At 53.4% G+C, this 12,051-nt stretch overlaps 2 protein-coding genes across 3 annotated transcripts; both read right to left on the bottom strand.

Annotated features, from left to right (window-relative positions):
* Nucleotides 1-2,611: 2,611 nt before the first annotated feature.
* Tmem141 (transmembrane protein 141) lies at nucleotides 2,612-4,774 on the bottom strand. Of its 2 annotated transcripts, none has more exons than XM_045159683.1 (5): nucleotides 4,658-4,774; nucleotides 4,333-4,459; nucleotides 4,064-4,147; nucleotides 3,527-3,634; nucleotides 2,612-2,980 (listed from the first exon to the last, which is right to left on the bottom strand). In XM_045159683.1, the coding sequence occupies exons 2-5, from the start codon at nucleotides 4,358-4,360 to the stop codon at nucleotides 2,967-2,969; spliced, it is 234 nt and encodes a 77-aa protein (XP_045015618.1). In that variant the 5' UTR covers nucleotides 4,361-4,459; nucleotides 4,658-4,774; the 3' UTR covers nucleotides 2,612-2,966. The 2 variants fall into 2 exon arrangements, with proteins under 2 accessions (XP_045015618.1, XP_045015614.1); XM_045159679.1 differs by having other exon boundaries at nucleotides 4,333-4,399.
* Nucleotides 4,775-8,598: 3,824 nt separating this feature from the next.
* On the bottom strand, nucleotides 8,599-11,841 carry LOC101607524 (ficolin-1-like). Its single transcript, XM_004654095.2, has 10 exons — nucleotides 11,741-11,841; nucleotides 11,433-11,546; nucleotides 11,293-11,346; nucleotides 10,975-11,010; nucleotides 10,588-10,623; nucleotides 10,119-10,154; nucleotides 9,836-9,963; nucleotides 9,224-9,353; nucleotides 8,972-9,106; nucleotides 8,599-8,846 (listed from the first exon to the last, which is right to left on the bottom strand). The coding sequence occupies exons 1-10, from the start codon at nucleotides 11,826-11,828 to the stop codon at nucleotides 8,599-8,601; spliced, it is 1,005 nt and encodes a 334-aa protein (XP_004654152.1). The 5' UTR covers nucleotides 11,829-11,841.
* Between the last annotated feature and the right edge of the window lie 210 nt (nucleotides 11,842-12,051).

Genomic DNA, 12,051 nt, shown 5'->3' with positions numbered 1-12,051 from the left:
TTTTAAGATTTTTCTGTTGGTTTTAGAAATGTTCCCCAAATTAAAAAAAATTATTTATTTGTTTATTTGACAGAGAAAGAGAGAGGGGGGGGGGAGGGAGGGAGAATATGGGCGTTCCAGGGCCTCCAGCCCCTGTACAAATGAACTCCAGACATGTGAGCCCCCTTGTGCATCTGGCTAACATGGGTCCTGGGGAATTGAACCTGGGTTCTTTGGCTTTGCAGGCAAGTGCCTTAACCACTAAGCCATCCCTCCAGCCCAAAGGAGTTTTTGTTTTGTTTTTTGGCTTTTTGAGGTAGGGTCTCACTGTAGCTCAGGCTGACCTGGAATTCACTATGTAGTCTCAGGGTGGCCTTGAACTCATGGTGATCCTCCTACCTGTCTCTTGAGTGCTGGGATTAAAGGTGTGCCCCACCACACCCGTCTGTTCCCCTAATTTAATGACACATTCTTCCACATAGTTTTATCTCAGGCAAGAAAGAAAATAAGCTACACAGTTAATATTAAGTCTGTGGCAGCTCTATTATAAGACATTACTTGATAATTATTTTTATAAACAAATAAGTTAACTTATTGACTTCTTGCTTGGATATAATTTCAAGGTCATAAATGCTGAGAGACATTTACTTTGTTTTTGGCAACAGTTTTCCGTACCTGTTTCTTTTTTAAATAGAACTGTAAACTTATGTCTGAAAATACGATATGAATAGGAGCCTAATTTATCAATAAAGATGAGTGTTTAAAAATGAAAAAAAAATAGAACCCCTGAATTTTTGTGGGACACAGGGCTGTCAAGACAAGGCTGACTTCCTCGTGTGTGAGCAGTGGTGGGTGAACTGCCCTCCTCCCCCTTTTTCTTCTTGTGAAATGGGATGAAGACAAGGGCTGGAGCAGATGGAGCCACCTAGAACCATGAGGCAGATTTGGAAATAGGAGCCGTTATAGCCAGGAACAGACTGAAAAGGGGGCCTACGTCTAACTCTAGAACAACCCTGGACCACTGCAGGGTTTGTTCTCCAAAATTCATGCAGGATTTTTAAGGCCCATGGTGAGATATTAAGAGGGTAGAAGGTGAAAAGGTGCCATTTAGAGGTGGGGCTTCTGGGAAGTGACTCAAGTCATTAGGGTGTAGCCCCCAAAATCACATCCTAGTGGCTTCGTAGCAGAGACTTGTGCTCCTTCTCATGCCACGTGATGCCCTGTGCTGCTGCTTCTGGCCTTCACCAGAAACACAGTTATTAGATGTGGCCCTGGGCCTTCAGAACCATGGGCTGAAATAAATGCCTTAAACATCTTTTTGTGTAAGGGGGCAGAGGTTGATAGTGGGCATCTTTCTCAATTGCTTTCCACCCTGTGTATTGAGTCAGGGTCTCTCATTGAACCTAGAACTAGGTGTTTTGGATAGACTAGTTATTCAGCAAGTGCCAGGGATTCTCCTGTCTCTGACTTCCCAGGGATGGGGTTACAGACACATGCTGCTATGCCTGGGAATCCGAACCCAGGTCATCACACCTGCATGGCAAGTTCTTTAGCGCTTTACTAAGTGAGCCATCTCCTCAGCCCCAAACACCTTCTTTCTTCTCCTTCTTCTTCCTCCTCCCTTTCCTCTTCCTCGTCCTCCCTCTGCCTCCTCTCTCTTTTAAGGTAGGGTCTCACTCTAGCCCAGGCTGACCTGGAACTCACTCTAGAGTCTCAGGCTGGCCTCAAACTCACAGTGATCCTCCTACCTCTGCCTCCCGAGTTCTGGGATTAAAGGCATGCACCACCATGTGTGGCTCCAAACACTTAATCACTCCCCCAAGCCTGCGGCATGCTGTTGGCAGCAGAGCATAGACTCATACACCACACTACCCCTGGACTTTTTTGTTTGTTTGTTGGTTGGTTGGTTGGTTGGTTGGTTGGTTGAGGTAGGGTCTCACTCTAGCTCAGGCTGACCTAGAATTCACTATGTACTCTCAGGGTGGCCTTGAACTCACAGCGATCCTCCTACCTCTGCCTCCCTAGTGTTGGGATTACAGGCATGCACCACCACGCCCGGCTTGCCCCCTGGACTTTTACAAGGAGTAAAACTAGCTTGCCCAAGCGACGACCCACTGCCATGCTGCCTCCCCACCAACTTTGAGAACAAACACGTCAGGTGCTTGTAGACATCCTTCTGAATGATCAGCAGAGGCTAACCAGGGCTGAGCACAGACTTGAGTGGTGGGCCAGCCAGCTACGGGGACACCAGGGTTGGGACTGACCTCTTCAGGGGCTGGGCCGAGCGAGTAGTCTGGCTTGCTCGGGGGCTTTCATTCTTCTGGTGGAGAGAACTCTGCTGCTCTGCTCCTCCCTGGGGGTGGGGTGGGGCTTTACTAATGCTAAGCAGATGCGTAGAACTGGCACCCTTGCCCAGGCTGTCTCCCACTTCTCTGTTCCTCCAGCCATGCTGTATAGCTGAAGACCCTACGAGGGGAGGCCTTGGTTGGTCCCATGTGGCTCACAGGACTGGTAGGAATGTCTAGTTCTGTTAGGAACTTCCCCTGTACGTCCTCCAATGTCGGCTGTATGGTCACAAAGGTGTCTGACCATATCTTCTTACCCCCTGCCTTGTTTCTTAATTGCTTTTGAGTTCAGTGGGAAAAAGGACAAGCTGTTTATTAGCACCACACCTGCAGTACCCGATGTCTCCTTGGACTTGGGAATAAAGCCAGCAGGGCACACAGATCCCTTCTGCCAGTTGCCTGCAACGGGACACGCCCCTCTCTGGATCACAGTGATGGCCTGGCTTCTTACTTCCCTGGAGGAGACGTCCCTTTCAGGCCTTTCTGAGCTGGCCTGCTGGGCAGGTCCTGGGTTTGGGCCAGCCCTGACCATGCCTATGTGTAGAGGATAGAGGGCGCTTAAAGGTGTGGAGGGGAGGTGGGGAGGGACAGTCAGGAGTTGGGCGGTCCAGGACTCCACACCCCAGCAGATGGAGCTCTCTCCTAGCTGTGACGATCTGTAAGAGGCAAAGGGAGATGGCTGGACTCATGTCCAAAGTTGCTTAGGGTCCCTGACTCTCTTCTATCCTAGCAAAAACTGAGTCCTGACAGTTACAGGAGCACATGCCTGTAATCCCAGAACTTATGAGACAGAGGCAGGAGGATGGCGTCTTCAAGATCGGCTGTGCTACATGAAATCTTGTCTCAACACCAACCCCAGGTCCTGTAACAGGTGCAGTGGGTTTGGGGTCACCAGCTTGGTATCAGATGCTGGGTCTCAGTCCGAGGCACTCTTTGGAGTGCCCATGTAGCTACTGTGCCCTGCCCATACTCCTCACTCTGTTCTTTCCTCTGTCCTAGGATCACCTTACTGCCCACCCCCTGATCTGCAGCACACAAGCCTGGTCTGCTGGGTCCAATCCTATCCCCAGCCCCCCAGTTAGGAAGCAGAGACTGCATGGCAGGCTCCACTCTATCATTTGGGTGTCCCAGGCTTGCCTGCCCGAAATTCCAGGCACTGGAACATAGGCTCACACTTCTTAATGCCCCAGGGGTCCTCTCACCTGTGTTCATGTCTTTGGGGAGCTGCCCTGTCTCCAGGAAGAGCCAGAGGTTGCTGCATTTCTGAGTCTCCACTCTAGTTACCCCATAGCTGGCCACAGAGCCTGCAACTAGGGAGCAGAGAACAGAAAGGAGGTGGGCTGGGGACTTCACAGAAGGGAACCTGGCACAGGCTACTGGGCAGACACGGTGAGTGGGCTCCACCCCAAACTTCCAGAGGCAGAGCGCTAGCACCACAGCCTGCTCCTTAACAAAACCTTAGTGTGTCGCGGTGGTGCACGCCTTTAATCCCAGCAGTTGGGAGGCAGAGGTAGGAGGATCACCGAGAGCTCGAGGCGAGTTCGAGGCCACCCTGAGACTAGTGAATTCCAGGTCAGCCTGGGCTAGAGTGAGACCCCTACCTCGGAAAAAAAAAAACAAAAACAAAAGCCAAAACAACAAAACAAAAACAACAACAAAAACCATCCTTGCAGAAGTCAGTCTGGGATGGTAACACAAACGCACTGCAGAACCCAGGCACCCCATCCTGGTGTACCCACCCGCGGCCACCAACAGTCTCCACTGCACAGGATATGGAAACTTTCTCTGAATGAACATCTGCAGGCCAAAAGTCGCACCGGTGCCTGTCAAGAACCAAGGTCTCATTAGTTAGCCAGCAATGTGACCATCAGGGTGCCAATTGCACCTCAAAGCAGGTGACTTTGGCGCCACCTGCTGGGGAGACAGGGAAGAACAAGAGAGGGCGTGTTTTCTTTTCCACCTTGGGGTGCGTCATTTCTTCGCCCCTTGAGACCTGGACCCAGTTTACCTGTGACAAAGGTGAACACACCCTTCATGAAGGCGTTCGACTGGCACGCGGCATATTCCTCGAGTCCCTGGGATAGGGGAGGGGTTCGTGGCTAAGTTCCTCTCTCCATTCCCTCGGTCCCTGCACCCTGGCCATGAGAAGTGAGGTCCTGGTGACTGGACATGTCCCGCCTCCCCCTAAACCCACCCAGAGTGGCCCATCCTCATGGTGGGAGAGTCTCCCCTCCCCTTCAAGCCCTGCTCCCTCATAGGACACCCCAGACTCCTGCCTCGTCCAGGTCAGCTTCTGAGGCCTGGGGCTCAGTGTCCAAGCCTGGACTTCTCACCGTGTGCTTGGCAGCCACAGCGTCGTCCACCCGGGACAGGCCCAGGTTCACCATGGTTGGACAGGTTAGGGGAGCCGGGGAGCAGGGCCGGGCAGAGGGCGGTGTCTGGGACGGGGCGTGTCCTAGGCAGCGGGCTTGCGCAAGGCGCAGCGCAGGGAGGCGGGGCGGGGCGGGGGCGGGGCCTAAGGTGTGGGCCTGCGCAGAGCGCAGCGGAGAGGGGCGGGGTCTGGGGGGGCGTGGTGCCCAGTGTGGGCTTGCCCAAGCCCGCGGGGCAAGGGGGGGGATCTGGGGTGATCTACTGGGAGGTGGCGGGGCTTATAGGAGCAGGAGCTCTATCTTGCAGTTCCTAGTATGGGTCGCACATCGGCAGCTGGGCGTTCTTGACCTTGGGTTCCCCAGCAGGCTGGCGGAAGGTACGAGTTGCGCCCCGCAGCCCTGGCCTCCCTAACCCCGCCTCACTTTGCACACCCACAGAGCGCAGTGATTGCATTGTTGGGATGGGGCTTTGCTTTAAGATCGCACGCAGTCAATGGTTGTCTCTTGAAAGTGAACAACGGAGTAGTGACATTGGGAATTATTTCGCACATTCCAAAGGTGCCAATCAGTGTTAGGGGTGGGGTCCCACGGAGGAGTCCGAGCCCCTTGAGAGCTGGGCTGATTGCCTACACTCCGGCCGAAGGTGCTCGCAGGATAGGAAAAGGCTAGGACATGGGACCTCCAGTTGGCTCCCAGAGGGGAGCCTGTGGGCTGAGGGGCCCCAAAAGTTTGAACCAGGAGTGGAGGGCTTGTTCCAGAGGCTGGAAGGAGCAAAGACATTTCTTCAGCATGCAGAATGCAAGGACACCGGTGGTGCATTCGAGACCTAGTTTGCCAGTGAAGGGTGAGGAGCAGCAAACAGAAGTGGGAGGGTTGCTAAGGGTTCAGTGGCGTATGGGGAGCTCGCCTGGTGATGTCCCAGCCTAGATTTAGAAGTCCCCCGGGGAGCGCAGCCCAGCGGTTGTCTTTGGTGGTGCTCAGCTGTGTGGGCTGGGTTTAAGAGACCATTGCAGATTTAAATAGGGCTACAGTTTGGGGTGAGCATGTCTGTATGAGAAGTGTGGCGAGTTACCAGCTGTAGTGTGTGTGTGCTGGTAATTTCAACACTGGGGAAGGTGGAGACAGTCCGACGTGAAGATCAAGTTAATTGGAAAGGATAATCTCTGTACGGGCTAAGCCTTGGGTGGAGCTTCTTGAAGATGGGGAGCTCACAGCTTTTCCAAAGATTTCCTGATGAAATAAACCTAAACAAATAACTCGTGATCTGTCTTATGCCCTGACTCCCCACTGCTTTGACGGCCTGAATCTAAATAGAAGCTGCGAGTACAGTCAGTTTGGGGAGCACTACAGTGCACCCCCTGACCCTCCATTTAAATCATATTTTGCCTGATGTGTGTTCATTTCACGTTTATCCAAACACCGCTGGAAGGTGTCCACAGTCAGGTATTGAGTTGGACACCAATCTGAGCTAAAGTTAACACCCTGGGGGAGTGGAGGAGAGAGAGGGAAAAGGGGTAGTAGGTTTTTTCTGGCTTTCAGTCTCAGACGTGCCAGGTCAAGGGTGGGGGATGGGAGACCCTTAGTGAGTGAGATGGCACGTTGATATAAGTGAGGCTGGAGGTGAGGTGTCCAGGACCAGAGCCTCTACAAAGACACAAAGCGGGGGCCGGGGGAAGGGCACGAGGCTGAAGTGCGTAGCCACCTTTGCTGTTGAGGGGATGGAGGGACTGTGGACTTGCTAAACAGGAAATCTCTAGGAGATGGTAACATGAAAGCCAGAGGGCTGTTGGGGAAGCCCATGGTGCCTTCAGGGGGGCTGGAGAGATGGCTTAGCAGTTAAGGAGCTTGCCTACAAAGCCTAAAGACCTTGGTTCCATTCTCCAGATCTACATAAGACAGATGTACAAGGTGGCAAATGCATCTGGAGTACGTGTGCAGTGGCTAGAGGCCCCTGGCACACCCATTTTCTCTCTCTCTTTCTGTCAAATGAATAAAAATAAAACATTTTTTAAAAAAGAAAAAACAAGAAACTGCTCAGAAAGTGCCTGGGAAGAAATGTTTAGGGCCCTGTCTTGGGTTTTAACCTGGCAAGGAAAACCCACATCTGGGTCAGAGCTGAAAGATAGTAAATTCTGGGGACACTCTGCCATCTGTGTCTTAACATCTTAAAGACATCAGTCACATGGATATTAGGGTCCCTCAGTAACCCTATTGCACATGAATGAATTCTTTAAAAGCCCCATCTTCAAATGCAGTCATATTTTGGGGTTCCAGAGGTTAGGACTTAAGCATGAATGTGGTAGGGGCATAATTCAGACACAGACAGAGGGGTCTCGGCACAAGGGAGCTCACCTTCTAGAGAGAAGCAGGGTATGAGAGGGAATGGAGGGTCAGGGCTTCCTGGAGAAGTACTGTCAGTAGTTAGAGTCACTGGTGAATATTGAGGGTTCGGGTTGGAACACAAGCTGGAGAATGGACATGGGAAAAGGGATGGATCCCCAGGGCCTCTTTCAGGGGAGTGGCCTCTAGGTTCTGGCTCAGCTGAGAGTCTGCTCAGTGGCCTTTAATTTTTTTTGTTGTTTGTTTGGCTGATTTCCATACATCTATAGCTTCCCTTGGCCCATTTGCATGGCCCCTGACAACCTGTTTTCCACGCTTGTTTTTTGGGGTCACCCTTCCCCATCTGCCTGCCCTTGGCATTCTGAGGCTATATCTGGCACTGGCCCTTCTGCCTTGTGACCCCCATGACTTCAGGGGAGGGCATGGAGCTGCTGAGGGAAGGACACCCCTAGCCTCATGTGGCCCTCGCTGGGCTCCTCTCTCTAAGGTGGGCGTTGGGCTGTAGCAGGAGCTGATTTGGTCTCCCTCAGGCCTCCCGCTCCGCAGTGGGGTTGCTCCTGGAAGTGAGCCCCGGAAGGAAGGCTCTGCTTTTACTTCTCTGGTGCTCTGGCAAGTTGCCCAGAGGTCAAGCTCGTCTTAAAGTCTCCCTGGCAAGCTGGGCATGGTGGCACAGCCTTTCCTCCCATCACTCAGGAGGCAGAGGCAGCTCAAAGCCACCCTGAGACTACATAGTCAATTCCAGGTCAGCCTGGGCTACAGCAAGACCCTACATCAAAAAACCAAACTAAGCCGGGTGTGGTGGCGCATGCCTTTAATCCCAGCCCTCGGGAGGCAGAGGTAGGATTGCCGTGAGTTCGAGGCCACCCTGAGACTCCATAGTGAATTCCAGGTCAGCCTGGGCTAGAGTGAGACCCTAACTCAAAAAACAACAACAACAACAACAACAAAAAAACAAAAAACCAAAACAAACAAACAAACAAAACACCCAAACCAATCAACCAACCCAACAAAAAGGCTCCCTGGGTTTTAGCCTCAAGGCTGTCAGGGATATGTGAGAGCCTCCCTTACCTGATGCCCTTCACTCCAGCAGACCCTCTGAGGGGTTCTTAGGCTACCAGCTCTGCTTCTTTGACCTTAATTTTATTATTATTATTATTATTTTGGTTTTTCAAGGTAAGGTTTTGCTCTGAAAGCTCAGGCTGACCTAAAATCCACTATGTAGTCTCAGGGTGGCCTCAAACTCATGGCAATCTTCCCACCTCTGCCTCCCAGGTATTGGGAGTAAAGGCGTGCGCCACCATGTCTGGTTTATTCTTTGACCTTTATTAGTGTCAGGTATTCATCAGTAGTTCTCACACTCTGGCCACGTGCCGGGCATTGTCCAGAAAGGAGTGGGAGTACACGGGAGAGGGGAGGGGCAGGGGGAAAGAAAGAGATGGAAGTGGGTTTCATTTTCACACGACTTCTTCCCTCATTCTCCCCACCTGGCCTGGGCATTGCTGTAGTAGTGGGGGTGGGACCAGCCACCAGCACCACGCACCTCCCCCCACCCCCACCCCCGTGGCCTAGGATGCCCGGAATTTCATCTCAGCCACCTTGTAGGAGTAGCGGTGACCCTTGCCAGATAGCCAGTTGATGCCATTTGCGTAGCTCTCGTGGGAACCAAGCAGATAGTGTCCATTGAGGTTGGACTGGTGACAGTCATGATACCACCAGGCCCCATGGAACAAAGATGCGCAGTTTCCATTGTTCTTGTCATTGTCCTGGTCGTGGGTTGAGAATGGCATGTCCCCATGTTTCGTTAGAGAGTCTCCTGGAAAGGCTGCCATCTGTCAGTTCCCAAGGTTCAGGAAGAGCCCATTCTGGGTGGCAAGGGGTCAGCTTACAGGGGCCCATGCATATTCTGGACAAGGGCCTCCAGCTGTCTGTGGGACCTACCTGCAGTGCCCCCGAGAAACTGCCCCAGGATCAGCTTGTATTTCTCCTGTTCTCCAGACACCTGGAATGAGCTGTACTTGGCGAAAGTGGCTTTACCTTGGAAATCCTGCAGGTCGATCCGAAGTTCCTGGTTTCCTAGTCACATGGTAGAAGAAAGGAAGGGAGGAAGGGAGGGAGGGAGGGAGGGAGGGGAAGGGCTTAGCCCAGGCTGGCTGGTGGGAGCCAGGGCTGGCGCAGGGTCAGTTTCCTCACCATTGGCTGTAAGCAGGTGCAGGTAATCATTGCCCAGCCAGAACTCAGTGCCTAGATTGCCGAAGCCATTTTTATAGGATTCCCAGTTTCGAAAGAAATTGACAGAGCCATCTACTCGTCGCTGGAAAACCTGTGCAGCGGGCAGGGCAGCCTGTGAGTGTGAGCACCTGGGGAGCAGGAACCCAGGGCCCTGTCCATGCCCTGGTTCTTTGTTCCCACAGAGGGACGGCTAGTGGGTGAGGGCAGAGGGTGAGGAGATAGGTGGCTCCGGTGAATGTACAGGTGATGAATGGGCATTAGTAGCCCAGTGTGGGATGCGTTTTCAGGTGTTTTTTGTTGTTGTTTTTTTTTTTGGTTTTCAGGTGTTTTGATGCACCTGTCATGACCCAGTTCTGCTACCCTCTACCTCCCCTCCACTCACCACCCACTATGTAGTGTTACATTCTGGTCTATGAATATCCAGGATTCCCCTTGTGGAAGTACATTTTTCTCTGGCCACTCTGCCATCTCCCTGGCTTCTGCCTTTTTTTTTTTTCTTTTTTCTCTTTTCTTTTTTGAGCAAGGCTTCCATGAGCAAACCCCATACGCCCCACACCAAGGCTGTTTACTCACGGTCCAGCCGCCACCGTCTACATCCATGTCACAGAGCACGGTGAGTGGCCGGCAATCGGGGAGGTAGATGGTGTACCAGCCGGTCAGGAAGACCCCCCGGGTCAGCACATCCTTGCAGCTCCGGGCCCCTGTGCCGTGGGCCAGGGAGAGGGTTGGCCTCCACCTGGGGTGTTCTCCAGGGGCAGGCGTGCAAGTTGGAGGATCCAACTTGCGGCAGTACTGTGGGGTCCCGCCCTGTATTTCCACTGGCGAGGGTGGGAGGGCAGGCCCAGAGGCCACTCACCCGTTTGGCACAGCGTGTTCTCCAGCTCCTTCTCACCTGGGCACGAGACATGAGCATCTTTATCTTCCTGGGCCCCTCCCCAGCACAGATATATTCCCCCTAGTACCCCAAAGCCCGTAATCCTTGTGGCATGTCTAGCGCTGCGGACCCTAGCACACCCATCCTCACCCCTGTTAGCTCATGATCCTTCAGGGCCCTCTGGGCTTTGTCCTCTCTGACCCCGTCCAGAGTCAGAATAGGTCCAGCTGCTGGCCAGGAGGCTGACTGGGGCTATGGGACTCCCCAGGCTGGTTTAGTCCCTGAAGTAGGGAGGGTGGGCAGGTGGGGGATGAATTATCTCTCCTCAGTGTTGGGGTCTTTCTGCCGTCATCGATACCAGTGTCCCACCTCTGCTTTCAGGTCTCCCTGTAGCTCACAGCTGCAGGGTAAGGGTGCTGCAAGTCTTTGGGGAGACTTGGGATGTACTCACCCAGGGATCCTGTGGCCCCCTGGTCACCTTTCTCCCCTGGAGAGAGGTACAGAGTGATAGCCTTGTCTCAGAGCTCGAGCTCCACTCATGCCCTCTGCCCTGTGCCCCTTGCAGCTGCATTCAGCCTTGCCTCTGGGCTGTGGGCTCCCAACACTCTGGCCCCCAGAACGAGACCTAGGTATGTATGGTGGGGACAGAGAACTACAGGCCCCTCCCAGGAGTGCCCATTAGGAAGTTCTGGGGTGTTGTTGCTAGGCACTGCTTCCCTGCCTCCATTCTCTGTGCTTAAGGCTCTCATTGGAACCAGCGAGACCCTAGGTTTAGATTGTCTCACCTGGAGCTGCCACTCCTGTCCCCTCCCAAGATGGCCTTGGTCACCAGGCTCACCTTTGACTCCAGGGGTGCCTCTGGCTCCAGGCTCTCCTGTGAATAGAAGGTACATTTTCATAGTGCTGGCTTCCACAAAAAAGGGAGTGTGTGTGTGTGTGTGTGTGTGTGTGTGTGAGAGAGAGAGAGAGAGAGAGAGAGAGAGAGAGGGAGAGGGAGAGAGAGTTAGTTAGTTAGTTTCTGGGAGTCCTGAGCACCCAGCCCTCTAGGAGGTGCAGGAATGGAGTTGGGCAGAGCACAGGGAGGAGAATACAGGGGATAAGGTGTCACTGATGCTGCCTCTATGGCAGACAGACCTGTGGGAAGGGTCCCTCTTACCTTTGTTGCCAGGAGGCCCCATTTTTCCTGGGCTGCCCTGGGGTCCTCGGTCTCCTGCAAGCACAAAGACTGAACTGGACCCCATCCCATGGGTGGGGTTGAAGAGGTGCTGGAAGTACACTGCCCATCCAGGTTCTCACCTCTTCCAGAAGGGCTGCCAGGCTCCCCTTTGGACCCTGGTGGGCCAGGAAAGCCAGGGCAACTTTGAATGATGGCCATCTTGTCCTGGGCCCCAAGACCCAAGATCTTGACATCTGCACAGAGCAAAAGTGAGTGCAGCTTTGGGACAGCACTGCAAAGCACCTCTTCCTGCAGCTACTTACACCCCAAGGCTATATGGTACCAGCCCAAACTAGCTCTTTCCATCTGCCCCACTGAAGGCATGTGCAGGGGTGTGTGTGTGTGTGTGTGTGTGTGTGTGTGTGTGTGCTCATGTGTGCCCCTTCACCTGGACAGGTGCTTCCCTCCTGACCCAAGATCTGGGAGGCACAAAGGCACAAGAGAGCCCCAAGGGCCCACAGGACAGGCCACCCCATTCCTTGGGCAGAGTAGCTGCTCCCTGTCTCCCTGGTTCCAGAGCTGGGTCCTCTGTGCTAGAATGAGGTGTGAGGTGTAGGTCCCTTCCTCTTTGGGTTCCTCACAGCTCAGCTTCTCCCAATCAGGAGACCCAAGTCAAGGGCAGGCAAAGCACTTCCTAGGCGTCATCATCCAGTACCCTCCAGCAAGTGGACAGAACCCCCACCCACTCTGCCTCCCAGG

Source organism: Jaculus jaculus, chromosome 1 (assembly GCF_020740685.1).
Source record: "Jaculus jaculus isolate mJacJac1 chromosome 1, mJacJac1.mat.Y.cur, whole genome shotgun sequence".
NCBI classification, from domain to species: Eukaryota; Metazoa; Chordata; class Mammalia; order Rodentia; family Dipodidae; genus Jaculus; species Jaculus jaculus.
This window is presented reverse-complemented; position numbering and strand designations above follow the sequence as displayed.

Bases quoted from the DNA above. Each gene is read 5' to 3' on its own strand.
- LOC101607524 (XM_004654095.2), bottom strand. From the start codon at position 11,828: ATGGGGTGGCCTGTCCTGTGGGCCCTTGGGGCTCTCTTGTGCCTTTGT. The intron at 11,347-11,432 runs GTGAGAACCTGG...TTGTGCTTGCAG, and splicing joins TGGCAGCCCTTCTGGAAGAG to GAGACCGAGGACCCCAGGGC. The intron at 9,107-9,223 runs GTGAGGAAACTG...CCATGTGACTAG, and splicing joins GCACCTGCTTACAGCCAATG to GAAACCAGGAACTTCGGATC.
- Tmem141 (XM_045159679.1), bottom strand. From the start codon at position 4,711: ATGGTGAACCTGGGCCTGTCCCGGGTGGACGACGCTGTGGCTGCCAAG. The intron at 4,148-4,332 runs GTAAACTGGGTC...GGTTCTTGACAG, and splicing joins TGTGTTCACCTTTGTCACAG to GCACCGGTGCGACTTTTGGC. The intron at 3,635-4,063 runs GTGGGTACACCA...TCTGCTCCCTAG, and splicing joins GAGACTGTTGGTGGCCGCGG to TTGCAGGCTCTGTGGCCAGC.